We start from the raw sequence: 23,767 nt of genomic DNA on the forward strand, positions 1-23,767 counted from the left end.
GGGTATGTGTGGTACACCAAATAAACGGTGCTATCGAAGTTCATTTATGGCTTCCAGACTGGATTTAGTGTCCTGCCCTCCAGTTTCAAAACAAAAATCTGGAAGATTTATTCAACAAAAAACAGTTCTGGAAGTAGTTAACTCAATTTTTCTGGCGACCGAAGCTAAAAATAGTTGATAATTTCCAAACTTAAAATTTTTTTATTACTTTGTGTTACCCTGTGATTTTAGAAATTTTTGGGTTATCAAAAGTTAGCGACGTCGCTAACTTCACGCACGTCTTTGACATTTCAATTTACGGCATTTGCCAATCAAGGTAGTTTCGTTGGGGGTATATTTTTGTTGTTGTGTAATGACGCTACCTCTTAATTCAAGGCGAATTTAAAAAGGTGGTCTCACGCGAACAGCTGCTAACAGCCGGCCAGGTTTGACGATATTAAGATGACAGATTATTGTTTGCATTCTCTTTGTTGTTATCTTCTTTCTCGCATATTCTCTGCTTGTGTGTGTTGGCAAAACGTCGATCAGCTTGATGATAACATGATTTGTGGTTGTTGTACAAATGAGACCATCTTTAATTGCTTTGCCCTATCAGGGCAATAACGAACAGTCTTGGCGTGTAATGGCTGGTACTATCTTCATTTTTCGCGACATTTTTTCGTGATTACAATTTTTAAATAATAGATTTTGAAGGAAAAAAACTTGCTGATTTCATTCAGTTCCCTCATTACTTATGAAAATATCTTAATAAAAGTATTATGTTTTCATTGAGATTTATGTAGTGTTTTAAAAAAGTAATCGTGAAAAATGTGTGTGTTTCTGTGGAAAAAGAATATAAAGGGTGATTTTTTTGAGGTTAGGATTTTCATGCATTAGTATTTGACAGATCACGTGGGATTTCAGACATGGTGTCAAAGAGAAAGATGCTCAGTATGCTTTGACATTTCATCATGAATAGACTTACTAACGAGCAACGCTTGCAAATCATTGAATTTTATTACCAAAATCAGTGTTCGGTTCGAAATGTGTTCATTCACCGTTCAGCGATGAGGCTCATTTCTGGTTGAATGGCTACGTAAATAAGCAAAATTGCCGCATTTGGAGTCAAGAGCAACCAGAAGCCGTTCAAGAACTGCCCGCCCATGCATCCCGAAAAATGCACTGTTTGGTGTGGTTTGTACGCTGGTGGAATCATTGGACCGTATTTTTTCAAAGATGCTGTTGGACGCAACGTTACGGTGAATGAAAACATTTCGAACCGAACACTGATTTTGGTAATAAAATTCAATGATTTGCAAGCGTTGCTCGTTAGTAAGTCTATTCATGATGAAATGTCAAAGCATACTGAGCATCTTTCTCTTTGACACCATGTCTGAAATCCCACGTGATCTGTCAAATACTAATGCATGAAAATCCTAACCTCAAAAAAATCACCCTTTAGTACCAGCCTTTAGAGCGCACAACAAGCCGATTACTGGTTTAGATGTAATTCCTTAATGGCATGGGCGGATTAATATCCACACTATCTTTTCAAGCTAACCTAACCTAAATACACAACTTACGTGTGACATAACATAATTACGCTTTTTCAAGCGTCAAAGTCAGGATTCACTGAATAAGGTTAAGCCAAGCGATCAGCCGATATACTTTTTTTTTAATATTTGGCAGTACTTGGCATTGAGGATGTCAACTTGTTCTCTTTTTACATTCATTCTTTGTTTACGTTTTCTCCTATATGATGACATTTTCAATCGTCAGATTTGACATCCTTAATGATGTTTATGGGGCCTATCCACTTTGTGTTTTGCATGTGACCTAACCTTCTATTAGTGAATCCTGCGTCAAAGTAGAAAATTTGTTAATTTCCTCTTACTTCTGTACCGTGTAAACACCGCGTAAGGCAACTGTTGCTTCTCTTACAAATCAGCTGATTCGCATACGTTGCACTAATTACTCTCAAACGTTTTATCTCATTTTCATTTTATTTTTCATCTTGTTAAGCCGAAGAATTCATAGTGCACCGATCTTTGTACTTTCGAATACATTTTTATTTTGATAATATAATTTTCTTCGGCTTATTCGCTTAAATAATCGGCCTTTTATTGCTAGTCATAAGCAACAAGTCTCTCTTTGTGCAAACATGTTGGTAAATTTAAAATCAATTGCTGCCCAAAATGCAGCCAAAAAAATATGGGCAATTGGTGAGTAAGAATTAATTAAGAAAATCACCAATTAGCATGTGAAATGAAAACTTAAAATAGATGGGGCAATCAATAATGGTTTTAAAACATGGATTGCTATTGAAAAATGGAAAAATGCAATAAATTGCTATTTCGATGGAACATACATTGTGCAAATAGCCCCAAGTCGTGCATACATATGTACATACTTAACTGTAAAATGTTTGATAACACAGCAATGGTCCAAAGTCCAATATCTGTCTAGTCAAAGTAGAAAAGTTACCCCTGCCACATATTGATAATGTATGTATGTCAATTTTGTTGTTGATATTCACGAAAACCTAATCATTTTACTAAAATAACAATAATTTTATCTCCCGCAAGCAATAAAAATCCTTTGGACTGTGTTATAACCATAATTGTGATGAAATTATTGTTTGTGTGCGTGAATCTGATCATGGTATTTTCTGTTTTGCCATTTTAGGTGCTTTACGCACAATGTCAACTCCTACAACAAACACTGGAAGTCGGAAAAATATTGTTCTTGTCGATGGTGTTCGCAGTCCTTTCTTGTTATCGGGAACCAGCTATTCGAAATTGATGCCGCATGAATTGGCTCGGCATGCACTTTTGTAAGTTTTACTTACTACATCACAAGACAACACAAAGTTGATATGCATATAACATTTTTTTTTTCAGGAGCCTCTTACGCAAGACCAAAGTGGAAAAAGAACTTGTAGACTACATTACATATGGCTCGGTTATTCAGGAAGTGAAAACATCCAATATAGCTCGCGAAGCAGCATTAGCGGCCGGATTTAGCGATAAAACACCAGCTCATACAGTTACCATGGCTTGTATTAGTTCGAATGCTGTAAGCTATGTCAAAACCATTTTACAAATTTTTTTACCGAATATTTTTCACTGTTTACATTTTACAGGCTATCACAACCGGCATGGGCCTAATTGCCACTGGGACATATGATACTATTGTTGCTGGTGGTGTAGAATTCATGTCCGATGTCCCAATTAGATTCTCTCGCAAGATGCGTTCACTTATGATGAGAGCCAGCAAAGCCAAAACTATGGGACAACGTCTGTCGCTTTTGTCCACATTTAGACCAAGTTTTTTAGCCCCGGAACTACCAGCTGTTGCTGAATTTTCTTCCGGCGAAACTATGGGACATTCAGCCGATCGCTTGGCTGCTGCTTTTAATGTATCCCGCAAAGAACAAGATGATTATGCTCTTAGATCACACACATTAGCCAAGGAGGCCGAGGAAAAGGGATACTTCACCGATTTGGTGCCTTTCAAAGGTAACTTTTTGTTTTTGCCAGAAAACATTTTTACATTAATTTCAACTGCCGTTATAGTGTCTGGGGTTGATGGTTTGATTTCCAAAGACAATGGAATTCGTGTGTCCTCCAGAGATAAACTAGCTAAACTTAAACCCGCCTTTGTCAAACCTCATGGTTCCATTACAGCCGCTAACGCCTCATTTCTCGTAAGTTTTCGACCGCCAATTCTGAGCTTAAGATTAAAAAAAAATATTGCTCTTTTTAGACCGATGGTGCCTCTGCTTGCCTCGTCATGACTGAAGAAAAGGCCAAGCAATTGGGCCTCAAACCTAAAGCTTATTTGCGGGAATTCACATACGTTTCACAGGACCCAGTTGATCAGCTCCTTTTGGGACCAGCTTACGGTATACCCAAATTGTTGAAAAAAGCCGGCCTGACACTCAAGGACATTGATACTTGGGAAGTGCACGAAGCTTTTGCCGGCCAAATTATTGCCAATATTAAAGCTCTGGAGTCCGATTGGTGGTGTAAAACCTATTTGGGCTTAAACGAAAAATATGGAGCTCCAGATATGAGCAAATTCAATAATTGGGGTGGTTCCTTGTCTATCGGTCATCCATTTGCCGCGACAGGCGTGCGATTGTGTATGCATACTGCTAACCGTTTGGTTCGAGAAGATGGTAAATTGGGTGTGGTTGCTGCATGTGCCGCTGGCGGCCAAGGCGTCGCCATGCTAATTGAAAGATATCCTGGAGCAACTGCGAACTAAGTTTAAATGTACTATTTTTTTAGTTAATATTAAGACCATAGGTAATTTCAATTGAGCTATTGTACACGTACGTATTTGTTTAAAGATAATTGTTACTCAAAAATCGCCTTTTCATTGCAATATCATTAAATTTTCGAACATATCTTCATTTTACTGTATTTTTTTATTTGAAACTTAACGAATTAAATACAAGTTACTTTATTGTAATCAATTTATCTTTCTTATTTGTGGTGGAACGTAGTGTTCGTCCAAAACACGTGGCTTCTTCTTTTTGCCAAACCAGCGTTTGGGATAGAAAACTCGCTTCTTGTAAATCTCCAAATCCAGCTTGTCTTCTTCCTCGAAGAACCACAACAGCTGCTTCTTGTTTTCAATTTCATTTTTAATTTTTTCAACTGTCTCCTTTCTTTCCATCACGGAAATTTCCTTTTCAATCATTTCCTTCTTTTCCTCCCTTAACTTTTGCCATGTCGGAAAAAGTTGCTTTTGCTTTTCTGCCAATTGTTTTGCCTCTATAGCAATTTTTTCACTCAAAAAAACATCCAATAGTTCTTCCAATGATTTACTGGATTTCTTTTCAGCAGCGATTGCCTCCAGTTTATTGCAGATCTCTGTTTGGTTAGCTCGTGTAAGTAACTCTTTACAAATCTCCAAAACATCCGAAGTAATACTTGATGGGAACGAGGACAGCAATTTGTCCATATTTTCGTATCGCTTAGTAAGTACATGAGCCAAAAGTTGCGTATTATCCTTCATTTCTCCAGCAATGGTTGATATTTTCAACAAAGATTTCCCAATGTCCATTTTGATGTCATGTTCCAAAGGGTTACGTATGAAGTGAACTCGAATTTTTTGCTAATTGTATGAAAAAAAAACTTGTTTTCAATTTTTGTTTTTAAGGTTGATAGTAAGTTCTGACCTCTTGTTTTTTACCAGCTGGTGCTTTTACTTCCTCAGCAGGTTCTGCTTCTTTTGTAAGCATTTTCTTAAGTGCCACTATTGACGATTTAACACAAAAACCTTGAATAAATGCGCTATCCAATTCATCCAATGACACCAACTTCAATACTAGTGGCAAAGCCAATTCATATTCCTTTTCGTTGTGCAGGCTTTCGGTTACAGCAAAGCCCGTGAAATTATCCAAAAATATCCCATATTTGGGGCGATCGACCAGAATGGGCACCAACTCCTGCAGGCTCAGGTTATCTAACAAGTGGCTCACTACTCCGAAATTGGTTGATTCCAAACAGGTATTTGCCAAACGACTCGATCGTATGTGAGTTAATAAGTCTAAAATATTAGAACTTCTATCCTCGTTTGGATTTAAGTTGTTTACGAACAAATCTAGGTTAAGTGCGTTAAGGTTTTTACTGATCACAGCCAATTGAAGTTGGTTGCCATTAATGCCGGCTGGAGGGGGCAGTCGTGTGCTGAGCACCTCTTTGATTTCATTGGAAAGGAGCCTTTTTGATACTCTACATACGGGCAACGCCCGCAATCTTTGGACACCAAACATCTTTCCCAGTAAACGTCCTTAAAACTTTGTCGCCGAAGTACCAACTACTCTGACATAATGTGCCAATGAGAAAACATATGATGCTACATGGCGTTTTGTACACAACAAAAAAAATATTAGGCACTTTACAAAAGGGTGACACATATTTTTTACTTTCCGATAATGAAAGTACAGGGTAGCTGACATGAAATGTTCAGTTACATATTTGTTTTAATGACAGCTTATTGCATTGTATGCAAAACACCAAAAGTATTTGCTTCTGAGTTTACTTAAAAAGAAATTTATTTGTTATGGGGTTGAAGCCCAATAACGTGATTGCGTTGTATTTGTCTGAAAAATCACAACCGGTTGTTGGTGGTGAAGTCAATCATCTCAAAGTGAACAAAATGTTTGGGTATCGCACAATCAATCATTAGAATGATACTAGAAGGGTTGTCCAACGCCATGGCGGTGGTAAAAAAATTGCAACAACACCTGCAATAGTTCGGCGAGCGAAGCTTCGAATTCAAGGAAATCTTCGCCGTAGTGGCAATCAAATGATAAACGGTCTGAAAACATCAGATGAAAGGTTCCAAAATATAGTGAAACTCGAGCTCAAGGTAAAGGCAAAGGGTACACGATTTTACACCAGAGCAAAAAAGGGCTAGACTGGAAAGAGCAACGAATGTGGAGAATTTCCGAACATATTGTTATCTAAAACTCCAAAAAATATCGTGTTTACTCAGCAGAGCGCACATACGAGAACTTGAGCCTACAAACGGCCAGTAATTTTATATCCATCGTAAGTGTACCCGTGTAGAGCTGGCAAAATATCGATGGCTCTATCGATATCTTATTTATTATGTGAATATCAATTGATATTAACTAACATAAGGACCTAAAACCGAACAAAAATCGAGTAATGAATGGTATTATGTTCTCTTTTAGCAAAATTTTTTCATGATTACTTTTTTTTAGATAATAGATTTTGAAGCAGAAAAACCAGCTGATCTCATTCAATAGGACATTCCCTCATCACTTGAATGAAAAACTTTTCACAAAAGTATTATGTTATCATTGAGATCTTTTAAGTGTTTCACAAAAGTAACCATGAAAAAAATGTGTTTTCACCAGTGAAAAACAAGCATAGTACCAGCCATAATAAATTAAACACGTCAACTAAAAAACAGAAAGTATTTTCTGCAAACTTTAACAAAAATAAGCGATACGACACTAAATGTGTCCCTTAGATGGGATGCACTTCGCCTATAGAGGGCGCAATTTTCATCAGATCGGTCTAAAGCTTTGTACAATGATTTCTCTCATGACTTCTAATTGACTATATTAAATTGGGTTTTATTCGGTCTATGCATTGATGTAGCTTCTATAAAAAATCCGTCAATTGATTTTTATTTCTCATTTTCATTTCAAATATATTATAAATTTGTGATTAGAAATATCGAAAATGCAAGATGGCGACAAACATCGATTTATAATTTTGGCCGAATTTTGATAATTTTTCGCTAATAAAATAAATATGTGCTGTAATTAATCCTTTATATTCGAAAATAACTTAATTTCATGTTGCATGAAGCTAAATATTAAAACACACATTTCCTTTCGTAGTTGCAAGAAAAAATTCACAAATGCCTATATTGTCACCCTGTTAGTGTTGGATTTCTATTCTGCTTTCGGAATAGTCACGGAAATCTTTAATTGTTCCGCGAGCGGAATTTGACAGTTATGTGTTGTTTTTATTTTCATACCAAAAGTCGTTTTTTATCTGCATTTATGGTTTTATTTATTTTTTTTCGCAAGCAAATCAGGATTCACTAATAGAAGGTTAGGTCACATGCAAAACACAAAGTGGATAGGCCCCATAAACATCATTAAGGATGTCAAATCTGACGATTGAAAATGTCATCAAATAGGAGAAAACGTAAACAAAGAATGAATGTAAAAAGAGAACAAGTTGACATCCTCAATGCCAAGTACTGCCAAATATTAAAAAAAAAGTATATCGGCTGATCGCTTGGCTTAACCTTATTCAGTGAATCCTGCAAGCAAATAAAATAACAAGAAATTAAAACGAACCATCGAACCCAATAAAACAAAAATGATGCCGACAATGTCAAGCGTTGCCACTAATTTTTTTTTTTTTGCCATTTTCCTCACTAAAACAGAGTACTACTTTTCGCCTATTTTCCTCCAGCGTTTCGCCGACGTTTTTGGAGTTTGACAGCATTTCGCCTAAAAAGCCTAAAATAATACTCGGCTTTGCGCAAAGAAAATTTCATTTGAACCATAACTGTCATGGCGAAACAGTTAAAGTTGGTCTCATTTGTACAACAAACACAAATCATATGGTGCAATCCGCCATGTTGCACCATACAACGTACGTTTGCCAACATACACAAAGAAATTTGTATGTGTGTGTGTATACTTGTGCGTAAATGAGCATAGAACATGCGAGAAAGAATACCGTCTTAATACCGTCAAACCTGGCCGGCTGTTAACAGTCGTTCGCAAGCAAAATTGTCGGTACCGGTAACGAAAATTTCGTTTAGGATATGTCAATGCATTTGTTATGGTAACGAAAATTTCGCTAGAGTTACATATTGTGCTTTAAGGTGGAGTTACATACCTCGCACAGTACTTATGCGAGCATGTCAGAAAAATTACAATAGGTTGGTTTGTATTGTGTGAGTTACAGAACAAATGCACGCACGCGTCTGATGGAAAAAAATCCATAACCGAATGATCGCGTTGAGCTTTGTTTTTGGGCGTTGCGTTGAAAAATGCAACTCTACAAACAAATCCCACAAAAGCAAGACGCAAAAGTTTAAGAATTTTTAACTTTGACGACTGAAATCGAGCGTCATTTTGTATTGCCACGCATGAAGAAGTGTTTTTATTTTGAGCGTTGCTTTCTGGAATTTGTTTGTAGAGTTGCATTTTTCAACGCGGCGCTTAAAAACAAAGATTAATACACTCAATCTGTTTTGGCCTTTAGTTCACCAACACTCAACTTTTCACTCGTTTCAGGGCTAAAAACATATTGAATATGTTTACTGTTGAAAAATTTTTTTTAAGTCCGCAAATTATTGAATTATTGAATTGAAATTAACATTGGAATTGACATAAAAAAACTGATTTTTAGAAATTCCGACGCAGCAAAAGGCGCGTGGTATGTAACTCAAACAAAACAACGCATGTGGGCGCATTAGATAAAGTACGCATGAGTGCTCGCGTGGTATGTAAAGGTGGAGTTACATACCTCGAGCAGCACTTATGCGTGCTTATGCATACATGTCGGAAAAAATTAAAACAGGTTGGTTTGTATTATGTGAGTTACACAACAAATGAACGCGCGCACCTGACAGAATAAATAAACCAACTCTCAACTTTGAACGGAAAAAGAAATGAACAGGAGTGGGGGTCTTCCAGTTAAACATGAAGTGGGGTTAGAGCGGCTGTTGCTTTGAGAAAAGAGAGGCGGTGCCGTCAATGGCGGAATTCCCTCAGTCGATGCTGTGTGGACTGTAATAATATGCGATGAACTAGTCTTATTATTCCTCATAGAGCGAGGAATAATAAGTTAGATGACGAGAAGGTAAACCCAATGAAAAAGAGTTAGAAAAAAAATAACGCAATGGTAAAGTTCGGGTATTGATATAGAGACACTAGCAGAGTGTAAAAGAAATGATTTGAATATACTTACTGTTCAAAATTGTTTTGCAGTCCGTATATTAGAGAAATTATTTTATTAAAATCATATTAAACCACATCATTGCCAGTTTCCATTGACTTTGGAAATGACATAAATAAGCTGATTTTTGAAACTCGTGCGCTGCAAAAAACGCATGGTATGTAACTCAACCAAAAGAATGATTGTTTAAGCACGTATAAGTGCTTCGCGTGGTATAGCACGCGATGCTGGAGTAACATATATGTAACTCCAGCTTTCGACCATGGACATACAAACAAGACTTGGGATCTTCTCATAAAGGACGTGTAAGCCAAGAATGGCTAAATATCATGGTCCGCATTAAATTTCGTCCACACAGTGACTGTCCATTTCCGTTGAACCATACAGATTTCTTCAAAAAGCTTGCGAATGGTCACATGCGTTAAATCGGACAGTTCTCAAAAGCAATGACATCCTAAAATGGAACTCCATCTGACTGCCAGTGCGGACACACACGCAACAGATGTTCTCTTCTCCCTCGACGTCCTCACAGCTTCAGCAAAAGTTGTTACAACCTTGAGTTGCCAACCTTTAGTCTGCCAACATGTTTTCTTCTTACCTGTTATGATGTCAGTCATTGTGACTGAGAAAAACGAACAAAACAATTCCAAAGAAAATGTAACAAAATGATTTCGATGTCTAATAGTATTTAATATTTATATATTAGATGTAACTCTTGGGGTGGGAAAATATTTATTGCTTGTGGGATAATCTTTAAAATATTCCGTTCCATTCTCCAAGTAATCGTCTTTTGTTGTTATACAAGACCCAATACAAGGAGAGTTGACTAAATCCTTTCCTCCCCACCATGCGTCTAAGGTAGCATTTTTGCCCTGTCGTACTGAAAACGTGGATTGAAAAGGCCGCATTTCTTGCAACTCTTTAAGCAAACGATCTCTAAGACCTACATTTATTTTTTTGTTATTTTTTGAACATTTTTTTAAAAAAAATATTCCTTACCTGGTAATTGAGAACAGCCTCCAGTAATAAAAACATTGTCGGCCAACGTTTGTTGGTCTTCTGATGGCATAGAATCAAACACGAACTTTAAGAGATCTGATAGTCCAGTCTCGCACATTCCAATCATACTAGGTTGAAATAACAGTTCTGGAGCTCTTAATGATTCAACACCTACATGAAGCTTGTATAAAAAGGTACAATATTAAATTAACAATAACTTTCATAAATAGAACTTAACGGACTTATTCACAAAACTTTATAGCATGTTTACATTGAAATTTGTATGATCTCGATTTAACTAAATACAGAAACAAATCCAGTTCCTTAAGACTGCGTTTTTGGGGATTTAAGGACACACAAAAGCGTACATGTATATACATGAAAGTGCATATCATACACATCCATACACAATTCTTGAAAATAGTTGCTTTTATCGATTATACAGCCATAAAATAGGTTTTATTTGGGCTTTAAAAGTAAATCCTGCAAAATTGGTTAAACCTGCAAAAAAAAAACTGGATTTAGCATTTAAATCTCGAAAAGGCCATAAATCCAGATTTAGTGGCTAATGTAAACGTACTTTATGTAGATTTGAAATAGGTTTATTTGACATATTTCCTTTTTAGAACTGTCAAATAAAACTCATTTTAAGGCCTCATAAAGTTTTGTAAATAAATCCATAAATGTGTAATGTGTATTGCTTTAGATCTTTTTTTTTTAATTATATGTATAAATAAATAAATCCGTGTGTAAATTATCCCGCTTTCGAATGAATTGTTAAAAATTGAGTATAAATTTGAGATAAAATTTTAGCTAATGATATTTAATTGTGCTTAATTATGTCGGATGGAAGATAATGTGATCTGAACAGACAATTTTTGGAATACATATTTGAAAGAAAGTACGATAATGATTCAGATTCACACAATGATAACATCTACTAAAGATCTGCCCTCTCGATCTTGTCACTTTTTACGCATCAAAAATTTGTTTACCATCAGGCCGCTTTCGTAATCGAAAGAATTTTGCGAATTCAACTTTGTTTCAGTAATCGGAAATCGCAAAAATGTTTCGGTTTCAAATCGGCAAGGCTTGTCTCTGCGAATTAAAAATAAATGGACTGATTTCGTTATAAATTGTTACATACAATGCATTGCCGCATATTTACAAAATTAAATCACATCCTTTTAGTCAATTTTCATGATTTTTTACATAGAATTTTGATTTATTTAACAATGCTCCAATTTCACCGCGGTTGATATAATTGCGAATTCATTGCAAAACAAAGGAAAATAAACAGCTCATTATATTGTCTTCCAAGAAAATTGCAATATACGTCAGTATAATGGAAAAATATTAACTGTTGTTAGATAAACATGGCGAAACAATTAAAGGTGGTCTCATTTGTACAAAAACCACAAATCATATGGAACAATCCACCATCTTGTCATCAAGCTGATCGACACACACAAAGAAATTTGTGTGCGTGTGTGTATACGTGTGCGTATGTGAGCAGAGAATGTGCGCGAAAGAAGATGGTAACAAAGAGAATTAAAACAAAAATCTGACATTTTAATACCTTTAAACTTGGCTAGCTGTTAACAGCTGTTCGCGTGAGACCACCTTCTTAAATCCGCCTTGGCTTGCAGGTACGTAGCTCAAATTTCTTTGCGTAACAGGGTGACATAAAATATATATGTGATGGCTTTCTGCTCGAAATGCTGAACAGAATACTCTGCTTAAAGGCAGTATGCATTTCTAGCGAAAATTTCGTTTGCCATAGGAAATGCATTGATATATCCTAAGCGAAATTCTTGTTACCGATACCGTTACAGAAATTTTCGCTTGCAGGTACGCAGATCAATTTTCTTTACGTATCAGGGTTACATAAAAGGCGTTGCAGAATGTTTTCTTGAAATTACGAATGATTTGATAGCTCCATGCAGCATGAAATAAAGTTATTCGAAAACAAAAACGTTTAATTTCAACACGTGTACTTTATCAGCCAAACACTTTTAAAAACCAGGCAAAATTATAAATCGATGTGATAAACGTCTTAGCTGCAACCGAAATGTTTGTTTGACGTGCGTACTTCACTCTAATAGATGGTCAAATTTATTGCAAAGGGCAGTATGAAACTGTGGCGAAAATTTCGTTTCTATAAACGATTAAGAAATGAATTTAATTATCTGTTATACTCAGGTTACTGAAATGTTTGTATGTAATTATTTTATGGGCCTTATTGGCTTTATATTACATATTTGGTTAATAAATGAAATGAAATGAAATGAAAACCGATAAAACAAACAAAATATATTCCGACAATTGTTTCAAGACTTGCCACTTTTTTTTGTCATTTTCCTCACTAGTGTACTACTTTATCTCCAACGTTTTGGGGTTTTTTTATGGACAGCATTCCACGTGAAAAGCTGAACAGGATACCTTTCTTAAAAGAGAAAGATAGAACCATGACATAATTACCAGGTAGTGTACCGTAAACTGTCGAAACAATTTTTTCTCGCGAAGTGCACCATCTGTCAACGAGTTTTGGTTGTGTGTGTGTGCGTAATATAGTTATGACACACACAAACATACACAAAATCAGATTTGCACTAATCACTGATTTTGACAGAAAATGCACTAAATATTTTATTGACCTGTAAATGAATATATCTTGGATAGAACTTAGTGCACACCTTATTATTAAAACAATATGTATGTGCCGTTTTCTATCACCGTTTGTTTGTCCGCTGCAATACGAATCTGCGTGCTACCCTGTGCACAAACTTCACCAGAAACGTTCTCGGCCGATCAACAACCCTACCAAATCTTATTATTATGATTACATCTTCCTTAGTGAGTCGAATAAATTTTTGGTAATGAATTTAACCGCAATAAGGAGAACAGCAGCATACACAGCTGGAATATTAAGGAGGAACTTGAGCCAAACATCGTCTAGGTTAAGTAGTAAAGCCTATGACTACGATGGCAAAACTAAAATTGATATATTCAATACCCAACAAGAGTTAGGAATCATGATCACTGGATACAGTCAGTTCGGATTTCGAATGAATAATGATATGGTTGTTATAGGACCCGTGGCGGTATTCCCAAGGTATATATACTGTTTTTTCAATCATGAAACATACTCAAAAATTAATAAACAAATTTAATATTAGGTCCCTACTGTCGTGGAATGTAAACTCTGTAGAAGATATAAATGAAGAAAGTTTATCCTTGTTCACAGCTTTGGAACCAAAACTGGACGTTTTAATATTAGGAATAGGAGACCAGACGCCTTCACCAAATATCTCTAAAGAAATTTTAAGCTTTATGAGAAAGTATAAAATTAATGTAGAAGTCTTGAGAACAGAACAGGTTGGTATAAAATGGAACTTAACAGTTGACGGCAATTCATAACATTTCTAACTTTTTTGCAGGCTTGTGCTACATTTAACTTTTTAAATGCCGAAAATCGTATGGTGGCAACGGCTTTAATACCACCACTACACATTTCTTATAACGAAAATGATATTTTGGGCACCAGTATACGTAAATTTAAGGAAGGATTTTAAAATCTGATGTTATATACTCAAATTGTATAGTAAAATTGTTTCTCCTATATATATATGCATATGGATCTACTTAAGTAGAATAAATTTGCATACCTGATATAACTCCGCTGTGTTTTCAATGGAGTCATTGTCCTTTTCCATAGAAGCTTGGTGATATTTCATTATTCCCTCGTACTCCATTAATTTTTCATTTTCGGCGTCACTATCACTTTCATTCTCATGGCTTATTTTTTTATATACATCCCAATCTTTGTCATCTTTGCCAAATTCATCCGATCCCTTATCGTGAGATGCCAATAGGGAGATTATGCGCATTCGTTCCTGAGATGCCAAGGTATGTCTTTTGACCATTTCTTGTCTGCGCTTGCTGCGATTCGCTTTCTTTTCCACAATATCTGTATGTTTCTTCTTAATGTCATTAAGCCATGTCTCCAAAGGAATATCTGTTGGTGGTTGATATTTTGAAGTTCGACTTGAACTTGTGCTAGCTGAAGGTGCTACGGTAGTGGCTTCGGTCATTATCTTAAAAAGGAAAAATGTTATAAAATATGAGTTGATACGAATTAAAATTGTTGTTGTAGCAGTGTGTTGTACATTGAGTCGGCAGCCCTTGCTGATAAAGAACTCCATCGGGACAATCCGGTGCATCGGGATTGATGTAAAATGTTGTACAACAATATGAATAAATTGCCAACGATTCTACAAAAAGGTAAATCTAATATTCATGTTCTTGGATTCCCTTCATTTTTCGTCCCTAGAAACTACTAACGATTTAAAACATAGATGGTTCTCAGCATAAGATATTGGTTTTGACACTTTCTTAGCATCTTTCGTAAGCAATATTTCTCTAAAACTAATTTACACTGCTCGATTTAAGTTCAGTTTAAATATATGTATTTTCTTTTTGGTAAAGTGTTGTCACATACCTCTTCGCCTTTCTTTTCCCTTAGTCGTTTTTGATTGGCTTCAACTAACCGTCTTGCCATTTCTTTCCGCTTTTTCAATTTTTCTTCAGCCGCCATTGGATTAGGTGCCGCCGGTGGTGTATAGGGCAGTTGAATTTTCTTCACATTGTTATTATAATAGTCCAAATTATCCCATTTCCTCAATTCAGCCAAGTAATCGAGAGCAACGAAACTGTGATTATGAAATATATCCTCCATGCGTGTCCACGAGATAGCATTTAAATGGGCAGGGTATTTCATTTGCAATAGACGATACAAGTAAGATATCATTTGAAATCCGCCCAAGTTTAAGCGGCGCACTTTATCACGTTTTAATTGGCCTTTTAAAATAGGAACTACGTGTGTTGTGTGATAACCAAAATTTACTATAAGCCCATTTTCCTCATTCGTTTGTCTATTATGTTGCCAACTAAGAACAGAATCGATACCATAGCAAACAGAAGGTACTCCATAGCATTCAAAGAGTAATTCATTCATATCTGTAAAAAGAAGACTATCATTTCAAACTTTGAAACACTTCCAATCGAATTTATATTTACTTTGCCTACAATAATTGGGATTTGCCAACGGCTCAGTTATCAAAACAGGTTGTGGTTGCCAGTCTCCTTCTGGTGCTAATCTACCCAAGATGTAATCAAATATATGTTCTTGATATACGGGATGGGTTACAACATTTCTCTCAAACTGGGTTTTCAGAAGAAGGCGCATTGCGTCCACATCAATTTCATCGCCAATTTGAAAAGCATTTTCCGCAATTGTTAGGCATTCCTTTTTCTTGTCCTTCCGCGGCTTGGCTATTAAATTGCGAAATTCAAACAAGGGGCCATCGGAATTACAAAAACCAACACGACACTTGTAGGATCCTGCAAATAAATATTTTATATTATATTTACTACAATTGTTTGGAGGCTTTGTGCAGAAAACTCTTCACCGTTGTCAATTATTAAGGTTCTTTGGTCGGCCATAATTGTAAACAACTAGTCTCGAGCAGCAATGGAATATTTGCAGCAAATTTATTCGAGGCGGGGAAACAACAGGGTGTCTTAGAAAATTGCCAAAATTATTCGTTTTGTGAGGCCTTGTTAATATAGTGTTTTTTTATAACTAGCAGGAATTGAATATTTGCAACAAATTTATTCGAGCCGGGGAAACTACAGGGTGTCTACAAAATTGCCAAAAATTATTTGCTTTGTGTAGCCTTGTTAATATCGTTGCATGTTGCCAATTCTTAAGACTTGGCAATAAACAAAAAATCCCGCATTTTCTATGGTACTCAAGACAATGTTTTTCTGTTTAGGTTACTAACAAAGTAATGAGAATCTTAACTAGTATGGGAATATTAAATACCTTTGGCCGGTATTTTGTGTAGCAGTAACATAGTCGTTTTTAAACTTTCTAAAATTTTTTGCGCTTTTGTGGGATCACAAATCCCGCTAAAGTTTTACTTTGTTCTGCATTGGCAGTACTGTTTGACAAAGGTGAAGAAGCAAGCATCGACATCGATATAAAAAAAAATAAATTATTAAATAATTAAATAATTATGGAGGAACCACGCAGTGACAAAATCTATGGAGGATGTGAGGGTCCAGATGCCATGTATGTAAAACTAATCTCTTCAGATGGGCATGAATTCATTGTGAAAAGGGAACACGCTTTAACCTCTGGCACCATCAAGGCTATGCTCTCTGGACCTGGCCAGTTTGCTGAAAATGAAGCTAATGAAGTGCATTTCCGTGAAATACCGTAAGTGACAGTGTAATACACCGTCTACATATATAAGTGCAAATATTCCAAAACAATGACCATACAATTATACTATATTTTTGCATATATGCCCGCACATACATATATGTATGAGTGGGTATGTCTACTAATACACTTAGTATAGTTTGGTGTCTCTCGTATAACTAGAGGCCATAACTAATTGATATGGTTGGTTCTATGATTATACGACCAATCATTTCTACATATAGTAAGAGGAGGATCGTACTTATATATGGACTTCATAGCATTACTTCTACTGTTTATTGGATTTTTTAATATCTTGAAATTAATTATGATTCATTCCACTGATTTATACCCTAATTTATTCATCTCTAATCGCTTTCTTTCCCTTGTCAATTCCAGCTCACACATTTTGCAAAAAGTATGCATTTACTTTACCTACAAAGTACGTTACACAAATAGCTCTACAGAGATTCCAGAATTCCCCATTGCCCCAGAAATTGCTTTGGAACTTTTGATGGCTGCAAACTTTTTAGATTGTTAGAAGAATATCTCGATGTTTTGTTTTTCTTTTCATTTTTTTTTTAATATAAACTCATACAATTACGGAATAAACTGATTTTTATTTTAATATAAATAGGCGCTATTTTGAGATTTATGTTCACATAGTGTAAAGAATTTAAATGATTTTTTGTTCCATTCAAAAATATTTATAAACGACTTTAACAATATGCAGAGAAATGTTGGTTGAAATATATGGTACTATTTTTAATTTTGAAAATTACTTCAATAGTTCATGTTTATCATTAAAATAGACAGATGTCGAGGGTCTAGACTGGGCTTGGCATATCCATACATAAATTATACATAACTAAAGAATTTGAACTTCACAAATAGACAGGTTGTTGGCGCTTGTGAATATTGATAATCTAAGAACATGCCATAAGCAGAATTCTGCTCTCAATGGACTGCATGCCATTGTCTCATTTGCATTTTCTAAATATGCATTATATCCTTTAATGTAAATTTTTGAAAGCACAAAATCTCCCTGTAATTTCAATCCTCTTTGGAAGGACTCCATCGGGTCAACCGGCTACCATGGAATTGCGCGCAAAACCTGTGATTTTGAATAGTTTTATTTCCTATGAGTCTAAGATAGGTATACCGGAAAGCTGACGAAGAGTTATTATCCGGCACGAGATGGCTATGAGCATTCGGGTAGGAAATCTTGTGTGGTGTCATCAAAAGAAATTCAACTGAGAGCTACCGTCCACAGATTGCAGATAGTGGAATACTCCGTATACAGAGTAACAGAAACTGTAATCGCGTACAATCAGTTAATCGATTTTTGTTATGCATACGTTAAATCTTTTAAAAGCTAGAATAGAATTTTTTCTGTAGGTATGTGTCCATAATGGGAGATGGACCAAATTTTAGCCAAATTGGTTAAAAATTGCGCACTGGAAAAGCATATGATCTTAAATCGGGTGATCAGTTTATATGACAGCTACATCAGATTGCCGCCTCCAGATGCTTATAAAATGTAACTAGAAGAACGGTTCATTTAACAATTATATCAAAACTTTGACCGATTTAGATCATTTACAATCGCAATTAATCTACAATTATAAGAAATATTTGTACAAAGTTTCAAGCACCTAATTGATACACAGAAAAAAATCGGTTTCAATCACGAAATTAATTGATCCAATTAATTTTTTAATTGAAACTGCTTCAATCACAAAAGTCATAAAATCAATCACTCAATTTTTTAAAAAAGGTGGTTGAAAAATTTACAATTTTTTAATTGATCAAATTAAAAAAAGGATTAAAATTTCCAATTCACTTTTAATTGGATCAATTAAAAATTTATCTTAAACATTGGAAAATATGCAAATGTTATATTCAAATTTTAGTAATTGAAAAAAGTGTAGATTTAATTAAAAAAATGATTGAATCAATTAATTGTATAAATTGCAATCACTATCGTAATTGAAAAAAAAACTGATTTATAAAGATGATGATTCAATTAATTTTTTAACTGAAAACGTTTTTATGTCCAATTCAATTTTTAATTAAAAAAAAATATTTTTCTGTGTATTGAGGGTGCCTATGATAGACAGGCTACGGACGGACATGGTCAAGTTGGCTTAGAATATCAAGATGATCAAGAAAATAAAGACTTTAATGAATAAATAGATAAATTATATATTTGTAAGTGTCTCAGTATGGATGCCCCGGTATCCGAGTTGCTAGCCTACTTGTATTGCCAGTGCGGGGGTCGTGGGTTCGATTCCACTAGAGGCCTTGGTCTTTCGCCACTGTGGTATCATAATGGACATAAAATTGTCTAAGTGAGTCTGTAAAGGACTGCCACTTTAACCTAACCTAGTGTCTCAGGATATTATTTCGAATAGTTGCAAATGGAATGAGGAAGTTAGTAAAATTTCTACCTATTTTGGAGTATTCTAAAAACAATATTTTTTTGTTCTATTTCAAACCTGTTTGTTAATCAGCCAATATAGAAAAAAATATAAAATGTACTTTGGTTAAATGACGACATTATGATGTTTCATGATTAGTGAATATCAGATAAGAAGTATGTATTGGGTGTTATTATCAAATATCACAACTAAAAATGTTTAAACGCTGACCAATATCAACATAGTAAAAAAGTCATAGGGGCTGGTCAATAATATCCTACATAAATTCGTTTGTATATAGCTCAATGCGATGAGTGTTTAATAAATACAATTTGTTGGACACAGGTTTGTACTGATAACAAGCAGTCAATTTTTCTGGGGATGGGGGGCTTAAACCCCTAGAAAAGTATTAAATTTGGCAATTTTGTCGCAAACAAAGTAATTTTAAAATTTCGAAAGGGTACACATTTGTTTTTTAATGCTTAGCCCACCCCCAGGTGCCTTTCTCGGCCTTGGTTGAGCAATAACTTTGGCTTTGCCGAACCGTATCTAATCCTTACCGTGGATCGACTTTGCCAAAAAAGTTTTGCGATTATATGAGAGCTATATCCAGTATATACAGATGCAATGTCTTCATAATAGAAGTCACTGGAAGAAATTTTCAACAAAATCGTACAAGATTTTCTTGTAGGGGCTTAAAAATTTGGATAAGGACAATTGTCGACATGAAAACTGAAAAATTATAATGCAAATGCAAATTTGCCCATGAACATTCCATTGGGGAACAGTGGCAAATCAATGAATGAAGTCCGATTCAAGTTTTAAGCTCAATGATAAAGGGCCTCCTTTCCGAACGGCGCGTCGCAGTGCGACTCCTCTTAGGGGAGAAGTTTTTACACGGCTTTATGCATGACATAGTGTCTTGGAGGCCACCGTAGCGCAGAGGTTAGCATGTCCGCCTATGACGCTGAACGCCTGGGTTCGAATACTGGCGAAACCATCAGAAAAAAATTTCAGCGGTGGCTTTCCTCCCCTAGTGCTGGCATCATTTGTGAGGTACTATGCCATGTAAAACTTCTCTCAAAAGAGGTGTCGCACTGCTGCACGCCGTTCGGACTCGGCTATAAAAAGGAGGCCCCCTATCCTAGAGCTTAAAAACTTGAATCGGACTGCACTCATTGATATGTGAGAAGTATCCTTAGTGGAATATTCAAGGGCAAAATTTGCAATTTGCATAGTACCTTACAAATCTCGCCAGCATAAGAAAGACAAAACCACTAGGGTTCGAACCCATGAGTGCAGGTGTCATAGGCGGACATGCTTACCTCTTCGCTACGGTTGTCTCCCATAATATTCATCATAGTGCAAAATTTCAGTTATAACGGATAGATTTCCAACTTATAAGGGCACAAGAAGTCAATTAGGGAATCGGTTTATATGGGAGCTTGATCAGGTAAGCGTAGATTCGAATAATTCTAGCCATGATAGTTAGAATCCAAAATAGAAATCGCCATACTAAATAGTCAAATCGACATTATTAAGCGTATTTATGCAAAAATTCTAGCGTTTAGATACATTTGTTCGGAAATTGACATTTTTTTTTAACAGACAGATGGCAGGAACATGCCCATCGCTATACTGTGCGTGTTGTAACCACATTTTCATGTAGAGGTGGCGATCCACGTCAAGCTCCTGTAGGTGAGCAAGCTCGTTCCGGTCCAAAGTATCGATCGCTATGTCGAAATGTCTACTTATGTGAACGAGATTTTCATATTGCATTGAAATTGCATAAAAATGTGGCAATACAAAATACAAACAAATTTGTCCAGTCCATTGAGGAACAGGGTCAAACTTCTCACATATCAATGAGTGCTAAAGTAGTCTCCGCCGTAGCCCAGAGGTTAAAATGTCCGCCTATAATGCTTGAGTTCGAATCCTGTCGAGAACATCAGAAACAAAAATGTCAGCGGTGGTTATCCTCTCCTAATGCTGGTGACATTTGTGAGGTACTATGCCATGTAAAAACTACACAAAGGGGTGGCGAACTGCGGCACGCCGTTCGAACTCGGCTATAAAAAGGAGGCCCTTATCACTGAGCTTTAACTTGTATCGGTCAGCACTCAATGATATGTGAGAAGTTTGCACTAGCCTCTTTATGGAATTTTCATGGGCAAATTTGCATCTGCATAGTCTTCACATCTTTGTCCGGGCATGTAAATAGGAGATTGATGTCATGGAGCCCTGTGTTGCATGCAGAGCAGATACATCAGTTAGTGAGTCAGAGTAGCTCTGGTTTTTCTAAGCAAGGGCGTCCACCAAGTACTATAATCGGCTGGTAGGATTATCTTGCAAGCCCATTTTTTATATAGAGAAAGGAAACGTTGTTGTTGTAACCACATTTCCATGTGGAGGTGGCGATCCTCGTCAAGCTCCTGTAGGTGAGCAAGTTCATTCCGGACCAAGGACCGATCGTCGCGGGAACATGGTGGCCATTGGTTATTTAAAGGCGCCAATACCTCGCCTTGTCATATCGAGCATTGTAGGCACTCAGTATTTGTGCAAGAGCCGGTGCCACCCGACTCTCCGTTCGATACCAATGATTGTCCGCGACTGCAGTTACATCTACTCCAGATGGAGCATTCCACTATCCGCAACCTCTGGACGCGCCCGGTAGCTCGCAGCTGAGCTTCTCCTGATGGCAACAAACACCTCACTTATCGGACCTCAATGTTCCAGCTTGTGTGGTGCTCACAGCTATCCCGTGCCGGGAGAAAGGGAACATGGATCGGCGAGGTACTCATTAATAACCATCTTGTTTCCTTGTTCTTGTTGTAGTACTTTGTTCTGTTCTATCTTTCGTCTGCTTGATTCCCATGAGTGTCAAGATCCACGAACTCTGCTACTAATATGGGGTGCGTCCATAGGGATCTGGGTCTGAGTCTGGCTGGGCAGTTAAACAGGTGACGTGTGCTCACAGCTATCCCGTGCCGGGAGAAAGTGAACATGGATCGGCGAGGAACGCATTAATAACCATCTTGTTTCCTTGTTCTTGTTGTAGCACTTTGTTGTGTTCTATCTTTCGTCTGCTTGATTCTCATGAGTGTCAAGATCCACGAACTCTGCGACTAATATGGGGTCGTCCATAAGAATCTGGGTCTGAGTCTGGCAGGGCAGCTAAACAGGTGACGTGTATCGTGTGTTCCATGGTCACCATCGGGACATCTTGGACGTCGGCATAATCTGTAGACAGCCGGTGATGGTCCGCTTTTTGGTGACACAAAACTTAAGTTTCTTTGATCCATTTTTTCGAATAGTAAAAAATTCAAAGAGTCAATCACCAAAACAAGATTAACCTTTCTATCTATCAAAAACTGACAATCCAAAAGGGTTGATATTACCAACATATATAACCGACATTTGTACCAACATAACAGAAACAAGTAAAAGCGTGCTAAGTTCGGCCGGGCCGAATCTTATATACCCTCCACCATGGATCGCATTTGTCGAGCTCTTTCCACGGTACCTCTTTTTAGGCAAACAAAGGATAAAAGAATATTGAATATTGGAGACCATAGTAGAAGTCATTGTGTAAAATTTCAGCCAAAACTAGTAAGAATTGCGCAATTAAGGGGCTGAAGAAGTAAAAAAGGGAGATCGATTTATAGGGGAGCTGTATTAGGCTATAAACCGATTCATACCATATACGAAACGTATGTTAAAGGTCATGGGAGAAGCCGTTGTACAAAATTTCAGCCAAATCGGATAATTCTTGCGCTTTTTAGAGGCTCAAGAAGTCAGGATCCCATATCGGTTTATATGGCAGCTATATCAGGTTATGGGTCGATTTGAACTATTCTTAGCACAGTTGTTGAATGTCATAACGAAACACCTCATGCAAAATTTCAGCTAAATCGGATAATAATTTCACCCTCTAAATCGGATAATAATTGCGCCCTCTAGTGGCTCGAGAAGTCAAGACCCCCAGATCGCTTTTTATGGTAGCTATATCAAGTTATGAACCGATTTGAACTTTTCTTAGCACAGTTGTTGAATGTCATAACAAAACACCTCTTGCAAAATTTCAGCCAAATCGGATAATAATTGCGCCCTCTAGTGGCTCAAGAAGTCAAGACCCCAGATCGCTTTTTATGGCAGCAATATCAGGTTATGGACCGATTTGAACTATTCTTAACACAGTTGCTGGAAGTCAATACAAAGCACGTCGTGCAAAATTTTTAGCCAAATCGGATAGGAATTGCGCACTCTAGACGCTCAGGAAGTCAAGATAGGTTTATATAACAGCAATATCAGGTTATGGACCGATTTCAACCATACTCACCACCGTTATTGGAAGTCATAATAAAACAGCTCATGCAAAATGTCAGCCAAATCGTATAAGAATGGTGCCCTCTAGCGGCTGAAGAAGTCAAGATCCCAGATCGGTTTATATGGCAGCTATATCAAAACGTGGACCGATGTAGCCCATTTACAATCCCAACCGACCTACACTAATAAGAAGTATTCGTGCAAAATTTCAAGCGGCTATCTTTACTCCTTCGAAAGTTAGCGTGCTTTCGACAGACAGACGGACGGAGTCTTAGACGAATATTTCGAGGAGTTACAAACAG

At 36.6% G+C, this 23,767-nt stretch overlaps 5 protein-coding genes across 5 annotated transcripts; 3 read left to right on the forward strand and 2 right to left on the reverse strand.

The window, feature by feature from the left end:
- Positions 1–1,979: 1,979 nt before the first annotated feature.
- Positions 1,980–4,455, forward strand: LOC106087305 (trifunctional enzyme subunit beta, mitochondrial). Its single transcript, XM_013252300.2, has 6 exons — positions 1,980–2,201; positions 2,665–2,812; positions 2,880–3,054; positions 3,122–3,497; positions 3,555–3,685; positions 3,745–4,455. Exons 1-6 carry the CDS (start codon positions 2,141–2,143, stop codon positions 4,246–4,248), a joined length of 1,395 nt encoding a protein of 464 aa, XP_013107754.1. The 5' UTR covers positions 1,980–2,140; the 3' UTR covers positions 4,249–4,455.
- LOC106087306 (uncharacterized) lies at positions 4,393–5,848 on the reverse strand. Its single transcript, XM_013252301.2, has 2 exons — positions 5,168–5,848; positions 4,393–5,103 (listed from the first exon to the last, which is right to left on the reverse strand). Exons 1-2 carry the CDS (start codon positions 5,762–5,764, stop codon positions 4,456–4,458), a joined length of 1,245 nt encoding a protein of 414 aa, XP_013107755.2. The 5' UTR covers positions 5,765–5,848; the 3' UTR covers positions 4,393–4,455.
- Positions 5,849–10,121: 4,273 nt separating this feature from the next.
- On the reverse strand, positions 10,122–16,079 carry LOC106087307 (actin-related protein 5). The gene is made up of 6 exons (XM_013252303.2): positions 15,923–16,079; positions 15,531–15,854; positions 14,953–15,470; positions 14,120–14,548; positions 10,452–10,632; positions 10,122–10,395 (listed from the first exon to the last, which is right to left on the reverse strand). Exons 1-6 carry the CDS (start codon positions 15,954–15,956, stop codon positions 10,148–10,150), a joined length of 1,734 nt encoding a protein of 577 aa, XP_013107757.1. The 5' UTR covers positions 15,957–16,079; the 3' UTR covers positions 10,122–10,147.
- LOC106087308 (NADH dehydrogenase [ubiquinone] 1 alpha subcomplex assembly factor 3) lies at positions 13,241–14,128 on the forward strand. Its single transcript, XM_013252304.2, has 3 exons — positions 13,241–13,566; positions 13,631–13,829; positions 13,892–14,128. Exons 1-3 carry the CDS (start codon positions 13,331–13,333, stop codon positions 14,024–14,026), a joined length of 570 nt encoding a protein of 189 aa, XP_013107758.1. The 5' UTR covers positions 13,241–13,330; the 3' UTR covers positions 14,027–14,128.
- A 353-nt stretch (positions 16,080–16,432) lies between the features above and the next one.
- On the forward strand, positions 16,433–17,331 carry LOC106087309 (elongin-C). Its single transcript, XM_013252305.2, has 2 exons — positions 16,433–16,734; positions 17,119–17,331. The coding sequence occupies exons 1-2, from the start codon at positions 16,532–16,534 to the stop codon at positions 17,258–17,260; spliced, it is 345 nt and encodes a 114-aa protein (XP_013107759.1). The 5' UTR covers positions 16,433–16,531; the 3' UTR covers positions 17,261–17,331.
- The last annotated feature ends 6,436 nt before the right edge of the window (positions 17,332–23,767 follow it).

This window comes from Stomoxys calcitrans, chromosome 5 (genome assembly GCF_963082655.1).
Source record: "Stomoxys calcitrans chromosome 5, idStoCalc2.1, whole genome shotgun sequence".
NCBI classification, from domain to species: domain Eukaryota; kingdom Metazoa; phylum Arthropoda; class Insecta; order Diptera; family Muscidae; genus Stomoxys; species Stomoxys calcitrans.